Raw genomic sequence first — 17,028 nt, forward strand, 5'->3', positions numbered from 1 at the left:
GTGACGTTGTCCTTCATCAGTACAGTGTGACGTTGTCCTTCATCAGTAGTGTGACGTTGTCCTTCATCAGTAACAGTGTGACGTTGTATTTAACATCAGTACAGCGTGACGTCCTGCATCACTATTTAACATCAGTACAGAGTGATGGTTCTGGATATAGTTCTATTTCTTACTGCTTCACTTGTGCCTTCTGGGCTTTCAGGAAAAGGTGGACTTAGTCCCGACATCACTGCAGCTTCGCTCTCAGATCCAGGTGAGTGAATGTTTCCGCACACAGACGTACGCCCCTCCCCTATTGTATGTTTACTCTCTGGGAGGACTGATTCCCCCAGCTCAGATCCAGGTGAGTGAGTACAGACACACACGCCTCCCCTATTGTATGTTTACTCTCTGGGAGGACGGATTCCCTCTGCATCACAGACATCATAGAGCAGCTGTGAGTCAGAACACTGCTCTGTTATTGGGGTCTCAAGGAGAGCTGTTTTAATGCTACAAAGTCACGTTTCACTGTCTATAGTGGAGACTGTGGCCTTGTGATTTTGTAATACATGGTGTTATAATGTGTGTCCTGGAAAAATGGTTAAAAAAATTTTGACTGAGGAATGTCTACTGTAGCCTTTTGTGGTCAATGAGATGCACATTAGGAGTTCCAAACCAACTTGCCTGTCTGTGCGCTAGAATGTAGTTCTCCAAGTGTGTTTGTCAGATTCCATTGCCTGCCTGTCTGACTCCAGTGTTCTGTTCTCTACAGGAGTCGCTAGGGCTGAGTTGCAGTAACGCAGCGTCCACTCCCGAGACTGAGAGAAGGTAAGACCATAGAGATGCTGTATGTTACACTTAAACTGTTGTTATTCTTGATCTGTCACCGGCATCATCTCCCCTTTGTGTGGAGTGTATTGTGGACTATATTGTAATGTGATGTTCTTATATGTAGTTCAATTGGTGGAAGGTGGACAGTCATAGCAGTTCCATACATTGTTTTCCTGTCCTAGTGAAAGTTATCTTATTATAAACAGGGTGGTTTGAGCCCTGAATGCTGATTGGGTATGACAAAACAATAAAACATTTATTACGTGGGTAAGCAGTTTATAATAGCAATAAGGCACCTCCGGGGTTTGTGGTATATTGCCAATATACAACGGCTAAGCACTGTATCCAGGCACTCCGCGTTGTGTCGTGCCCAATAACAGCCCTTAGCCGTGGTATACTGGCCATATACCACACCCCCTCGTGCCTTATTGCGTAACTATAAATGGTTGAACTCCTGGGTTTAGGTAGGACAGTGAGTGGGACAGTCATAGCACTTCCATACATCTTCTCCAAGTGTGCGTGTCAAATGCCACCCTATTAAATAGCACCCTATTCCCTATTTAGTGCACTACTTTTGACCAGGTACACTTCGTCTACTAGTCTACCAACGGAACACTTCCTCTACTAGTAAACCAATTTAACACTTCCTCTCCTTCCCCCGATTGTGAGTTTGGAAGGATGAATGGTCATATTGTAAACAAAGGAGAATAAGGGAGGAATCTTGGTCATGAGTAAACATGGTACTATACACTGAGTCAGCGGGGTGTCGGCGACACAAGATTTAGGTTTGTTTACACCTTAGCTTTGTCATTGTCCAGTCTAAAACAATGGGAGAAGTAGTACCTCCTGTTAGTGTGCTCTAAAAATCAAGCCCAAGTCACCTCAAAGTCACATGACTTCATACAATATGCTGGTCTTGGGTAGCCACCTCTGAGAGTTGGTTCCTTTCAGAAGAACACAAGCCTCTACTACAACCTTTCCGTCAGCATGGTTAGTAGTAGAGTACTGGGCTGGCAGTGACTAGGCAGGGTGCCCCCTTGTGGCCACGTGTAGAAATGTGTCAGTGGGGGATGTTAGTCGCTAGCATCAGCAACAACTATCAGCTGATGTCAGAGGAGAGAGACTAGGGAAAATGAGAGGGAGTGGGGAGAGAAACAAAGGCCACGTGAGGAGCGACGATGTTGCAGTGAGTGCAGTCAGGGTGTGAAAAGCCCCTATTGTTGTTAAGATAGCCACTGTGGTCTGACCTCTGTCCAGCAGCATGTTTTACCATCTGGACTTACTGACTACTGGGAACGGTCCCCACTAACACTATACTGGCCTGGTGGTAAGGGGGACAGTGCACGTTTGGTTTGTTGGGGACCGTGCATGTTTGTGAGGGGGACAGTACACATCTGTAATTCTTGGAGAGAGAACTCAGGGTGGATAAAGTGGTGTTTTGTCAAAGATGGTACAGTAGGATAACAGCAGTACAATGAAGAGAATTGCATCAGAAAACAGGTGAGATTTGTCTGTTATCTTACCAGACTCTGCATCTTCTATTTCTTGGGTTGTTTTTTTGTTTTTGATTCTTGGTTGATTTGTAGGTTGGCCATGCATAAATCATCTGATGATGGATCAGGGGGTAAGTAAAAAAATTAAATAATCATCAGTTCTGTAATTTGATTGGTCTAAATATTACGAGGTATAGTGTGCTTGGTCACATATATACTGAACAAAAATATAATCCATCGACCTGACAGGTGTGGCATATCCAAGAAGCTGATTAAACAGCATGGTCATTACACAGGTGTACCTTGTGCTGGGGACAATAAAAGGCCACTCTAAAATGTGCGATTGTGTCACAACACAATGCCACAAGTTTTGAGGGAGCGTGCAATTATCATGCTGACTGCAGGAATACATGTGGTCTGCGGTCGTTTTAGATAATTTGGCAGTACGTCCAACCGACAAAGCTGTTGCCAGAGAATTTAATGTTAATTTCTCTACCATAAGCCACCACAACGTCGTTTTAGAGACTTTGGCAGTAGGTCCAACCGGCCTCACAACCACAGACCACGTGTATCCATGCCAGCCCAGGAACCTCCCTCTGGCTTCGTAACCTGCGGGATTGTCTCACACCAGCCACCCGGACAGCTGATGAAACTGAGGAGTATTTCTGTCTATAATTAAGCCCTTTTGTGGGGGAAAACTCATACTGATTGGCTGGGCCTGACTCTGAAATGTATGTGTAACTACATACACAGTAACGGTTGTTATTGTGTTATTACAAATTAACTAGTACCTCATTTGAAGATTTGAATTTAGCCAGTTTTGTTCTTATCACAATTGAGTTACAATTTGATGTTATATTGGATGTCATGTTTCATTCAGCCCTACTGTATGTGCTTGTTCAGGAAAATGGGATGAAAAGAGACATAAAAACAAGTCTTTCTGGCAGAATTTTCGGAAGTCGCAGAAAGATGTCATGCGTCAGAACTCAAAAGGTATGTTTTTGTTTTGTAAATATTCTCTCTCTACCCAACATATTTCTGATCGCACAAATCAGGAAACTGTGTCCAAGCCGCACAGCATCCCACTCCACTGAAACAGTCTTAGTCTCAATGTATCTTTAGTATTTTCCATGTGCTTATTGAAAGGAAGACGGATAGAAGCGATAATGTATAGACGAGAGGTGGAACTGGGATTCGATCCCACACAGGCATGATGTCCTGGGTGGGCAGTGGCTTTCTATCTTATCTGTCCCGCTATCTAACCCTCCACTGCTATGATACTGCTGTTCCCCAGGCGGCGAGGACATAGGCTTTGTGGCCAGTGACATCACTATGAGTGATGAAGAGCGTATCCAGCTGATGATGATGGTGAAAGAGAAGATGATCAGCGTGGAGGAGGCCCTCGCAAGGGTATGTCACTTCCTGTCTTCCAACAGTTTGTGTTTTCTTCCACATACTCTCTTCTCAGAATGTACGGTCCCACTTCAAACAAAGTACAACTTATAAAGGCGTCGTTGGAGCATCCATAAAGGCGTCGTTGGAGCATCCGTAAAGGCGTCATGGAGCATCCGTAAAGGCGTCATGGAGCATCCGTAAAGGCGTCATGGAGCATCCGTAAAGGCGTCATTGGAGCATCCGTAAAGGCGTCATTGGAGCATCCGTAAAGGCGTCATGGAGCATCCGTAAAGGCGTCATGGAGCATCCGTAAAGGCGTCATGGAGCATCCGTAAAGGCGTCATGGAGCATCCGTAAAGGCGTCATGGAGCATCCGTAAAGGCGTCATGGAGCATCCGTAAAGGCGTCATGGAGCATCCGTAAAGGCGTCATTGGAGCATCCGTAAAGGCGTCATTGGAGCATCCGTAAAGGCGTCATGGAGCATCCGTAAAGGCGTCATTGGAGCATCCGTAAAGGCGTCATGGAGCATCCGTAAAGGCGTCATGGAGCATCCGTAAAGGCGTCATTGGAGCATCCGTAAAGGCGTCATGGAGCATCCGTAAAGGCGTCATTGGAGCATCCGTAAAGGCGTCAATGGAGCATCCGTAAAGGCGTCATTGGAGCATCCGTAAAGGCGTCATCGGAGCATCCGTAAAGGCGTCATTGGAGCATCCGTAAAGGCGTCATTGGAGCATCCGTAAAGGCGTCATTGGAGCATCCGTAAAGGCGTCATTGGAGCATCCGTAAAGTAAAGGCGTCACAAATCATTGATAACCGTATGTCATACTCTATACTGTATACTATATAGCAGGGGTTCTCAAAGTAGTACTGCAGGGGGTTAAACGAGGTACTGCAGGGGGTTAAACGAGGTACTGCAGGGGTTTAAACGAGGTACCACGTAGGCACAAAACTACCTTCAGACTTCCATTCAGTCCAGTGACGCCTGTAAGTCGAACCGTTCCGATGCTACAGGTATTTTCCTGAGAAGACCGATTTTCGCTCTAGCTCTGCCACCTTTCACCGCGGATGTGGTGGATTGAGATGCATCCAAATGTAGAAAAAAACATAACTCTAGCTTAAACTGAATTTCCTCCTCTCCTCTCTTCTTGCTCCTTTCCTCCTCTCTCCTTTCCTTTCCCCCTCTCTCCTTTCCTCCTCTCTCCTTTCCTCTCCTCCCCTTTCCTCTCCTCCTCACAGCTGAAGGAGTTTGAGACCCAGAGCAGACAGACCTGCAGGACTGATCTTACAGAATGGTCTGATGCTCCCAGTCCGACCTTGAATGAGTCCTCCACCAGCAATGTAAGTGTTGATATAAACTCGTTGATATAAGTGTCGCTCTCTATTCTTTGGTTTATGATATGTATAGTATGAGTATCTCCGTACCCCCTCCCTCCCTCTCACCCTCACGCTCCCACCCACCCCCTCGCTCCCTCCCTCTCACCCCCCTCGCTCCCTCCCTCTCACCCCCCCCACGTCGCTCCTCCCTCTCACCCCCTCGCTCCTCCCTCTCACCCCCTCTCGCTCCCTCCCTCTCACCCCCCCTCGCTCCCTCCCTCTCGCTCCCTCCCTCTCACCCTCCTTTCCCACTCTCTCCCTCTCACCCTCCTTTCCCACTCTCACCCTCCTTTCCCACTCTCACCCTCCTTTCCCTCACTCACCCTCCTTTCCCTCACTCACCCTCCTTTCCCTCACTCACCCTCCTTTCCCTCACTCACCCTCCTTTCCCTCACTCACCCTCCTTCTCCCCCTCACTCACCCTCCTTCTCCCCTCTCTCACCCTCCTTCTCCCCTCTCTCACCCTCCTTCTCCCCTCTCTCACCCTCCTTCTCCCCTCTCTCACCCTCCTTCTCCCCTCTCTCACCCTCCTTCTCCCCTCTCTCACCCGCCTTCTCCCCTCTCTCCCTCTCTCCCAGCAGGCATGCCATCCAGGCAGACCGCTATTCATCCCAGTCAAAGCGCCTGCTAACCCCTATTGTGCTGCATTATGCCGGCCACAGCTCTTTTCTGCATGGTTGCGATTAGGGGGTTGCAGTGATTAGGGGGTTCCGGTCCAGCAAACATATTTCAGATTTAATCTGGATGGCCTCATTCGGTTTCTCTCTCGTCATTTCTCCAGTCGTTCTATCCATCCTCCCACTGTTACCCTTCTTTTTGACCACATGCTCTCCAAAAAACAGTGTTTAGGAGCTATGAATCGATCTTTTGAAATTGATGCAGATGTTCCTGGCGGCATCGGTTATTTTCCTGCTAGTTCTTGGCTCCGTGTATCTGCGGCTTCTAACGTCAACATAATCTTCCAGTGATTACGTAAGACTATATTGTGCGCAATTCCCTTTCTTTGCACACACTCAAGAACAACAGCACTACACAACTATAGTGCTGTAAAGAATTACTCTCATAATCATTAGAATCTTAACTCTCGTTTATTTTTACCAAGACGAAACCTGCATGCTCAAGACGTTGCTGTACCTCTTATGCAGAATAGGCATAATATTTAATGGTTCAAGATGCTATGCATACTATGATGTAGCCAGTATAAAACCAGTGAATGAGGTGGACATTAAGTGCTCACAGCTCACCAAGACCCAGAGTCTCGCTCTACTGTGACAAGATTACAAGATGAGCGCTCGTGGTCAGATGTCTGCTTGGCTATATTTTAAGAACTCATAGCTATGGTTTCTATTTCTCCTCTGGTCCACAATTGTAGCTTTTACATATGGTTTATTTCTCTGTAACTATGGCTAGCTTTAGCACATGTCATCATGAGCATGAAAAAGACAGATGTGGAAAAGCTTCTGATCTTATAGCTGTGGTGTAGTACATAAACTGTTGATCCACTGTGAGCAAATGTGTTTTTTTTCTGACCAATGCTACAGATCCTAAATATGAGACCAAATTAGTTCATATCTGCTGTGGCCTACTCTGACATCTATTCATTTAATGGGAAATTCCAGTTTGCAAACCTTTCGTTTTCTGGCGCACAACTGTTAGTCAGTGCTTGACCCGTGCCTTTACATCGACTGACCCGTGCCTGACCCGTGCCTTTACATCGACTGACCCGTACCTGACCCGTGCCTTTACATCGACTGACCCGTACCTGACCCGTGCCTTTACATCGACTGACCCATACCTGACCCGTGCCTTTACATCGACTGACCCATACCTGACCCATGCCTTTACATTGACTGACCCGTGCCTGACCCGTGCCTTTACATCGACTGACCCGTGCCTGACCCGTACCTGACCAGTGCCTTTACATTGACTGACCCATGCCTGACCCGTGCCTTTACATCGACTGAACCGTGCCTGACCCGTACCTGACCCGTGCCTTTACATCGACTGACCCGTGCCTGACCCGTGCCTTTACATCGACTGACCCGTACCTGACCCGTGCCTTTACATCGACTGACCCGTGCCTGACCCGTGCCTTTACATCGACTGACCCGTGCCTGACCCGTGCCTTTACATCGACTGACCCGTGCCTGACCCGTGCCTTTACATCGACTGACCCGTGCCTGACCCGTGCCTTTACATCGACTGACCCGTACCTGACCCGTGCCTTTACATCGACTGACCCGTGCCTGACCAGTGCCTTTACATCGACTGACCCGTACCTGACCAGTGTCTTTACATCGACTGACCCGTGCCTGACCCGTACCTGACCAGTGCCTTTACATCGACTGACCCGTACCTGACTCGTGCCTTTACATCGACTGACCCATGCCTGACCCGTGCCTTTACATCGACTGAACCGTGCCTGACCCATACCTGACCCGTGCCTTTACATCGACTGACCCGTGCCTTTACATCAACTGACCTGTGCCTTTACATCGACTGACCTGTGCCTTTACATCGACTGACCCGTACCTGACCCGTGCCTTTACATCGACTGACCCGTACCTGACCAGTGTCTTTACATCGACTGACCCGTGCCTGACCAGTGTCTTTACATCGACTGACCCGTGCCTGACCAGTGTCTTTACATCGACTGACCCGTGCCTGACCAGTGTCTTTACATCGACTGACCCGTGCCTGACCCATGCCTTTACATCGACTGACCTGTGCCTGACCCGTACCTGACCCGTGCCTTTACATCGACTGACCCGTGCCTTTTCATCGACTGACCCGTGCCTGACCAGTGCCTTTACATTGACTGACCCATACCTGACCCGTGCCTTTACATCGACTGACCCGTGCCTGACCAGTGTCTTTACATCGACTGACCCGTGCCTGACCAGTGCCTTTACATCGAATGACCCGTACCTGACCAGTGCCTTTACATCGACTGACCCGTGCCTGACCCGTGCCTTTACATCGACTGACCCGTGCCTTTACATCGACTGACCCGTGCCTGACCAGTGCCTTTACATCGACTGACCCGTGCCTTTACATCGACTGACCCGTACCTGACCCGTGCTTTTACATCGACTGACCCGTACCTGACCCGTGCCTGACCAGTGCCTTTACATCGACTGACCCGTGCCTGACCCATGACTTTACATCGATTGACCCGTGCCTTTACATCGAATGACCCGTGCCTTTACATCGACTGACCCGTGCCTTTACATCGACTGACCCGTGCCTAACCAGTGCCTTTACATCAACTGACCCGTGCCTTTACATCGACTGACCCGTACCTGACCTGTGCCTTTACATCGACTGAACCGTGCCTGATCCGTACCTTTACATCGACTGACCCGTGCCTGACCCGTGCCTTTACATCGACTGACCCGTACCTGACCCGTGCCTTTACATCGACTGACCCGTGCCTGACCCGTGCCTTTACATCGACTGACCCGTGCCTGACCAGTGCCTTTACATCGACTGACCCGTACCTGACCCGTGCCTTTACATCGACTGACCCGTGCCTTTACATCGACTGACCCATGCCTGACCCGTGCCTTTACATCGACTGAACCGTGCCTGACCCGTACCTGACCCGTGCCTTTACATCGACTGACCCGTGCCTGACCCGTGCCTTTACATCGCCTGACCCGTGCCTCTACATCGACTGACCCGTGCCTGACCCGTGCCTTTACATCGACTGACCCGTGCCTGACCAGTGCCTTTACATCGACTGACCCGTGCCTTTTCATTGACTGACCCGTGCCTGACCAGTACCTTTACATCGCCTGACCAGTGTCTTTACATCGACTGACCCGCGCCTGACCCGTGCCTTTACATCGACTGACCCGTGCCTGACCCATACCTGACCCGTGCCTTTACATCGACTGACCCGTGCCTGACCAGTGCCTTTACATCGAATGACCCGTACCTGACCCGTGCTTTTACATCGACTGACCCGTACCTGACCTGTGCCTGACCAGTGCCTTTACATCGACTGACCCGTGCCTGACCCGTGCCTTTACATCGACTGACCCGTGCCTTTACATCGAATGACCCGTGCCTTTACATCGACTGACCCGTGCCTAACCAGTGCCTTTACATCAACTGACCCGTGCCTTTACATCAACTGACCCGTACCTGACCTGTGCCTTTACATCGACTGAACCGTGCCTGATCCGTGCCTGACCCGTGCCTTTACATCGACTGACCCGTGCCTGACCCGTGCCTTTACATCCACTGACCCGTGCCTTTACATCAACTGACCCGTGCCTTTACATCGACTGACCCGTACCTGACCTGTGCCTTTACATTGACTGAACCGTGCCTGATCCGTACCTGACCCGTGCCTTTACATCGACTGAACCGTGCCTGATCCGTACCTGACCCGTGCCTTTACATCGACTGACCCGTGCCTGACCCGTGCCTTTACATCGACTGACCCGTACCTGACCCGTGCCTTTACATCGACTGACCCGTGCCTGACCCGTGCCTTTACATCGACTCACCCGTGCCTGACCAGTGCCTTTACATCGACTGACCCGTACCTGACCCGTGCCTTTACATCGACTGACCCGTGCCTTTACATCGACTGACCCATGCCTGACCCGTGCCTTTACATCGACTGAACCGTGCCTGACCCGTACCTGACCCGTGCCTTTACATCGACTGACCCGTGCCTGACCCGTGCCTTTACATCGACTGACCCGTGCCTGACCCGTGCCTCTACATCGACTGACCCGTGCCTGACCCGTGCCTTTACATCGACTGACCCGTGCCTGACCAGTGCCTTTACATCGACTGACCCGTGCCTTTTCATTGACTGACCCGTGCCTGACCAGTACCTTTACATCGACTGACCCGTGCCTGACCAGTGTCTTTACATCGACTGACCCGCGCCTGACCCGTGCCTTTACATCGACTGACCCGTGCCTGACCCATACCTGACCCGTGCCTTTACATCGACTGACCCGTGCCTGACCAGTGCCTTTACATCGAATGACCCGTACCTGACCAGTGCCTTTACATCGACTGACCCGTGCCTTTACATCGACTGACCCGTGCCTTTACATCGACTGACCCGTGCCTTTACATCGACTGACCCGTGCCTGACCAGTGCCTTTACATCGACTGACCCGTACCTGACCAGTGTCTTTACATCGACTGACCCGTGCCTGACCCGTACCTGACTCGTGCCTTTACATCGACTGACCCATGCCTGACCCGTGCCTTTACATCGACTGAACCGTGCCTGACCCGTACCTGACCCGTGCCTTTACATCGACTGACCCGTGCCTTTACATCGACTGACCTGTGCCTTTACATCGACTGACCTGTGCCTTTACATCGACTGAACCGTGCCTGACCCGTACCTGACCCGTGCCTTTACATCGACTGACCCGTGCCTTTACATCGACTGACCTGTGCCTTTACATCGACTGACCCGTACCTGACCAGTGTCTTTACATCGACTGACCCGTGCCTGACCAGTGTCTTTACATCGACTGACCCGTGCCTGACCAGTGTCTTTACATCGACTGACCCGTGCCTGACCCATGCCTTTACATCGACTGACCCGTGCCTGACCCGTACCTGACCCGTGCCTTTACATCGACTGACCCGTGCCTGACCAGTGTCTTTACATCGACTGACCCGCGCCTGACCCGTGCCTTTACATCGACTGACCCGTGCCTGACCAGTGCCTTTACATCGAATGACCCGTACCTGACCAGTGCCTTTACATCGACTGACCCGTGCCTGACCCGTGCCTTTACATCGACTGACCCGTGCCTTTACATCGACTGACCCGTGCCTGACCAGTGCCTTTACATCGACTGACCCGTGCCTTTACATCGACTGACCCGTACCTGACCCATGCTTTTACATCGACTGACCCGTACCTGACCCGTGCCTGACCAGTGCCTTTACATCGACTGACCCGTGCCTGACCCGTGCCTTTACATCGACTGACCCGTGCCTTTACATCGAATGACCCGTGCCTTTACATCGACTGACCCGTGCCTAACCAGTGCCTTTACATCAACTGACCCGTGCCTTTACATCGACTGACCCGTACCTGACCTGTGCCTTTACATCGACTGAACCGTGCCTGATCCGTACCTGACCCGTGCCTTTACATCGACTGACCCGTGCCTGACCCGTGCCTTTACATCGACTGACCCGTACCTGACCCGTGCCTTTACATCGACTGACCCGTGCCTTTACATCGACTGACCCATGCCTGACCCGTGCCTTTACATCGACTGAACCGTGCCTGACCCGTACCTGACCCGTGCCTTTACATCGACTGACCCGTGCCTGACCCATACCTGACCCGTGCCTTTACATCGACTGACCCGTGCCTGACCAGTGCCTTTACATCGAATGACCCGTACCTGACCCGTGCTTTTACATCGACTGACCCGTACCTGACCCGTGCCTGACCAGTGCCTTTACATCGAATGACCCGTGCCTTTACATCGACTGACCCGTGCCTAACCAGTGCCTTTACATCAACTGACCCGTGCCTTTACATCAACTGACCCGTACCTGACCTGTGCCTTTACATCGACTGAACCGTGCCTGATCCGTACCTGACCCGTGCCTTTACATCGACTGACCCGTGCCTGACCCGTGCCTTTACATCGACTGACCCGTGCCTTTACATCGAATGACCCGTGCCTTTACATCGACTGACCCGTGCCTAACCAGTGCCTTTACATCAACTGACCCGTGCCTTTACATCGACTGACCCGTACCTGACCTGTGCCTTTACATCGACTGAACCGTGCCTGATCCGTACCTGACCCGTGCCTTTACATCGACTGACCCGTGCCTGACCCGTGCCTTTACATCGACTGACCCGTACCTGACCCGTGCCTTTACATCGACTGACCCGTGCCTTTACATCGACTCACCCGTGCCTGACCAGTGCCTTTACATCGACTGACCCGTACCTGACCCGTGCCTTTACATCGACTGACCCGTGCCTTTACATCGACTGACCCGTGCCTGACCCGTGCCTCTACATCGACTGACCCGTGCCTGACCCGTGCCTTTACATCGACTGACCCGTGCCTGACCAGTGCCTTTACATCGACTGACCCGTGCCTTTTCATTGACTGACCCGTGCCTGACCAGTACCTTTACATCGACTGACCCGTGCCTGACCAGTGTCTTTACATCGACTGACCCGCGCCTGACCCGTGCCTTTACATCGACTGACCCGTGCCTGACCCATACCTGACCCGTGCCTTTACATCGACTGACCCGTGCCTGACCAGTGCCTTTACATCGAATGACCCGTACCTGACCAGTGCCTTTACATCGACTGACCCGTGCCTTTACATCGACTGACCCGTGCCTTTACATCGACTGACCCGTGCCTTTACATCGACTGACCCGTGCCTAACCAGTGCCTTTACATCAACTGACCCGTGCCTTTACATCAACTGACCCATACCTGACCTGTGCCTTTACATCGACTGAACCGTGCCTGATCCGTACCTGACCCGTGCCTTTACATCGACTGACCCGTGCCTGACCCGTGCCTTTACATCGACTGACCCGTGCCTTTACATCGAATGACCCGTGCCTTTACATCGACTGACCCGTGCCTAACCAGTGCCTTTACATCAACTGACCCGTGCCTTTACATCGACTGACCCGTACCTGACCTGTGCCTTTACATTGACTGAACCGTGCCTGATCCGTACCTGACCCGTGCCTTTACATCGACTGAACCGTGCCTGATCCGTACCTGACCCGTGCCTTTACATCGACTGACCCGTGCCTGACCCGTGCCTTTACATCGACTGACCCGTACCTGACCCGTGCCTTTACATCGACTGACCCGTGCCTGACCCGTGCCTTTACATCGACTCACCCGTGCCTGACCAGTGCCTTTACATCGACTGACCCGTACCTGACCCGTGCCTTTACATCGACTGACCCGTGCCTTTACATCGACTGACCCATGCCTGACCCGTGCCTTTACATCGACTGAACCGTGCCTGACCCGTACCTGACCCGTGCCTTTACATCGACTGACCCGTGCCTGACCCGTGCCTTTACATCGACTGACCCGTGCCTGACCCGTGCCTCTACATCGACTGACCCGTGCCTGACCCGTGCCTTTACATCGACTGACCCGTGCCTGACCAGTGCCTTTACATCGACTGACCCGTGCCTTTTCATTGACTGACCCGTGCCTGACCAGTACCTTTACATCGACTGACCCGTGCCTGACCAGTGTCTTTACATCGACTGACCCGCGCCTGACCCGTGCCTTTACATCGACTGACCCGTGCCTGACCCATACCTGACCCGTGCCTTTACATCGACTGACCCGTGCCTGACCAGTGCCTTTACATCGAATGACCCGTACCTGACCAGTGCCTTTACATCGACTGACCCGTGCCTTTACATCGACTGACCCGTGCCTTTACATCGACTGACCCGTGCCTTTACATCGACTGACCCGTGCCTAACCAGTGCCTTTACATCAACTGACCCGTGCCTTTACATCAACTGACCCGTACCTGACCTGTGCCTTTACATCGACTGAACCGTGCCTGATCCGTACCTGACCCGTGCCTTTACATCGACTGACCCGTGCCTGACCCGTGCCTTTACATCGACTGACCCGTGCCTTTACATCGAATGACCCGTGCCTTTACATCGACTGACCCGTGCCTAACCAGTGCCTTTACATCAACTGACCCGTGCCTTTACATCGACTGACCCGTACCTGACCTGTGCCTTTACATTGACTGAACCGTGCCTGATCCGTACCTGACCCGTGCCTTTACATCGACTGATCCGTACCTGACCCGTGCCTTTACATCGACTGACCCGTGCCTGACCCGTGCCTTTACATCGACTGACCCGTACCTGACCCGTGCCTTTACATCGACTGACCCGTGCCTGACCCGTGCCTTTACATCGACTCACCCGTGCCTGACCAGTGCCTTTACATCGACTGACCCGTACCTGACCCGTGCCTTTACATCGACTGACCCGTGCCTTTACATCGACTGACCCATGCCTGACCCGTGCCTTTACAATTCGACTGAACCGTGCCTGACCCGTACCTGACCCGTGCCTTTACATCGACTGACCCGTGCCTGACCCGTGCCTTTACATCGACTGACCCGTGCCTGACCCGTGCCTCTACATCGACTGACCCGTGCCTGACCCGTGCCTTTACATCGACTGACCCATGCCTGACCAGTGCCTTTACATCGACTGACCCGTGCCTTTTCATTGACTGACCCGTGCCTGACCAGTACCTTTACATCGACTGACCAGTGTCTTTACATCGACTGACCCGTGCCTGACCCGTGCCTTTACATCGACTGACCCGTGCCTGACCCATACCTGACCCGTGCCTTTACATCGACTGACCCGTGCCTGACCAGTGCCTTTACATCGAATGACCCGTACCTGACCAGTGCCTTTACATCGACTGACCCGTGCCTTTACATCGACTGACCCGTGCCTTTACATCGACTGACCCGTGCCTTTACATCGACTGACCCGTGCCTAACCAGTGCCTTTACATCGACTGACCCGTACCTGACCTGTGCTTTTACATCGACTAACCCGTGCCTGACCCGTGCCTGATCCGTACCTGACCCGTGCCTGATCCGTACCTGACCCGTGCCTTTACATCGACTGCAAGTCTACACTCCGGTTTGACCCATCAGTACTTATATTGAGCTCATATGCTGCATGTGGTCTCTACCTCAACAATAATAGTTAGTTAGGTTTGCCTAGTGGTTAGAGCATTGGGCCAGTAACCAAAAGGTTGAATCCCTGAGCTGACAAGGTAAACATCTTTCGTTCTGCCCCTGAACAAGGCAGTTAACCCCCCCTGTTCCTAGGCCATCATTGTAATTAAGAATGTGTTCTTAACTGACTTGCCTAGTTAAATAAAACATTTTATTGTGCATTTCCCAAAAAGGGTGAAATATTGTACTTATACAAACTTTATAAGCAAGCCAAATAAACATTATTTTCACAGATTTCAAGGCTTGAGAACTACTGACTACTATTATCATCTGCCCCCTCTACCTCTATCTGGGTCCCCGCCCCCTCTACCTCTAACTGGGTCCCCGCCCCCTCTACCTCTAACTGGGTCCCCGCCCCCTCTACCTCTAACTGGGTCCCCGCCCCCTCTACCTCTAACTGGGTCCCCGCCCCCTCTACCTCTAACTGGGTCCCCGCCCCCTCTACCTCTAACTGGGTCCCCGCCCCCTCTACCTCTAACTGGGTCCCCGCCCCCTCTACCTCTAACTGGGTCCCCGCCCCCTCTACCTCTAACTGGGTCCCCGCCCCCTCTACCTCTAACTGGGTCCCCGCCCCCTCTACCTCTAACTGGGTCTCCTCTCCTTCCCCACTGCTGGCCTTCTAACCTGGTTCGTCTCTCTTCTCCAGCAGTTGTGTGAGCAGTCAGATAGTGAACAGGAGGAGTCTGGGACATTTAGACGGCTCCATAAGCTGGTCACCTCCAGTCGCAGGGTGCGCAAGAAGCTCATCAGGATCGACGAGTCCAAGAACCCTGGGTCTGAGGGTGAGACGGATCACTGCAGTAGTCTTTCATTTATTAAACTACAGTGCTATTTATTACATAAAGAATCTCAAATTAGATGTGATTGGGACAAGTCCCATTAGGGCGTAGATGTGATGCCTTTACATAAACTACAGACTATACCAAAAAAACTGTTTTGTTGGTCACTTAGTGTGAGAAAAATAAAATACCTACTTCTAATACAAGTTGAGTTGTCATCCATTACACATCGCATTGTCTTGACATTCCCTGACTCTGCCACAAACCTGTCCTTACTACTCCTGCCACCCCCCCTGTCTCTCCCAGAATCTCTGAGCATGGACGGGCCTATCCTGGGTGATACCATGTCCTCTCTGCCCCTGTACTCTGGGGTTGAGAAGAAACAGCCTATGTCTGGGGGGTGTCGCCACGTTGACTCCCTGCCCTCCTCCCTGCACAACGAGCTGACCTATGACCTTCAAGACTCCGACAACCTGACCACCTCCCCATCCTCCTCCTCCTCCTTGGACGCTTGCAGCAGTGCCACACACACCCACAGTCTGGATACAGTCTCCATCACCAGCCAGCAGCTCTTCAGGGCCTTCAGTAAGACAGGTGAAGAAGCAAGTCACACAATTTTTCTTCAGGAAAATTGTTTTTCTTCAGACGTGATGTTGCTATGAGATTATTAAAACAAAGCTTTTAATTGCTACTTATATCCCAGTGCTGGATGTTTTTTTCATTTTATTTTTTGATGTGATCTATTTTTAGCACACTACATTTGTATAAGCAAGATGATAAGAGTTGCGCATGTTCTCTCCCTGTACCCGGTATAGGAGGATCCAGCCCCAGGAGCTCCAGCCCGGCCTGTAGCCCAGGGAGCCACCCGGACACTGGCCTCAGCGGAGAGGGGAGAGCGACGGGGGCCGGCGGTACTGGTTCCTCCATGTCAGAGATAGAGGTTGGTGGTAGAGGGGATGGACCTAGGATGGCCCGGTCGGTCACGGATGGTGAGATCAGGAGAGTACTCAGCCCACTCAGCTACCATGGCGTGAGTAGTCTTTAGCTGGTTTGGAAATGGCGACCGTCAATAGTAGTGCACTATATAGGGAATGGGGTGCCATTTGGGACGCAAGCCTTTGTGTGGACTGTGTAGTCTATAGCTTTAGTCATGGCCAGTCTAGCCTGGGTACTAGTCTAGTTCTGCTCCCTTGCCAACTCCTTATTGATATTAATGTTTTGCTCAACAATGACAGCAATTGAGTTAGCATCTGGGACCAGGCTAGGAGCGGTTGGATGTTCCCTCAGTCCAAAACTGTCTTCACACAGAACCACAAAGTCCTATATGTTTGGTTGATGAACCTGTCAATATGTCTTGTCATTTGAAAGTGATATTT

At 51.6% G+C, this 17,028-nt stretch overlaps 1 protein-coding gene across 6 annotated transcripts in view; it reads left to right on the forward strand.

The window, feature by feature from the left end:
- Nucleotides 1–17,028, forward strand: part of LOC118369043 (SAM and SH3 domain-containing protein 1-like) — an 89,035-nt gene that overhangs the window by 65,835 nt on the left and 6,172 nt on the right. For 3 of the 6 annotated variants that reach the window (XM_052496556.1, XM_052496560.1, XM_052496561.1), the window contains exons 2-10: nucleotides 203–253; nucleotides 752–807; nucleotides 2,397–2,434; nucleotides 3,207–3,296; nucleotides 3,598–3,713; nucleotides 4,936–5,037; nucleotides 15,520–15,655; nucleotides 15,959–16,246; nucleotides 16,468–16,682. In XM_052496556.1, the coding sequence (XP_052352516.1) occupies nucleotides 203–253; nucleotides 752–807; nucleotides 2,397–2,434; nucleotides 3,207–3,296; nucleotides 3,598–3,713; nucleotides 4,936–5,037; nucleotides 15,520–15,655; nucleotides 15,959–16,246; nucleotides 16,468–16,682 (1,092 nt within the window). Of the gene's footprint in view, nucleotides 1–202; nucleotides 254–751; nucleotides 808–851; nucleotides 2,311–2,396; nucleotides 2,435–3,206; nucleotides 3,297–3,597; nucleotides 3,714–4,935; nucleotides 5,038–15,519; nucleotides 15,656–15,958; nucleotides 16,247–16,467; nucleotides 16,683–17,028 lie in introns of those variants that run through there. The other 3 variants (XM_052496558.1, XM_052496557.1, XM_052496559.1) reach the window with 3 other exon arrangements.

The sequence above is a fragment of the Oncorhynchus keta genome, chromosome 35, assembly GCF_023373465.1.
Source record: "Oncorhynchus keta strain PuntledgeMale-10-30-2019 chromosome 35, Oket_V2, whole genome shotgun sequence".
Lineage (NCBI taxonomy): Eukaryota > Metazoa > Chordata > Actinopteri > Salmoniformes > Salmonidae > Oncorhynchus > Oncorhynchus keta.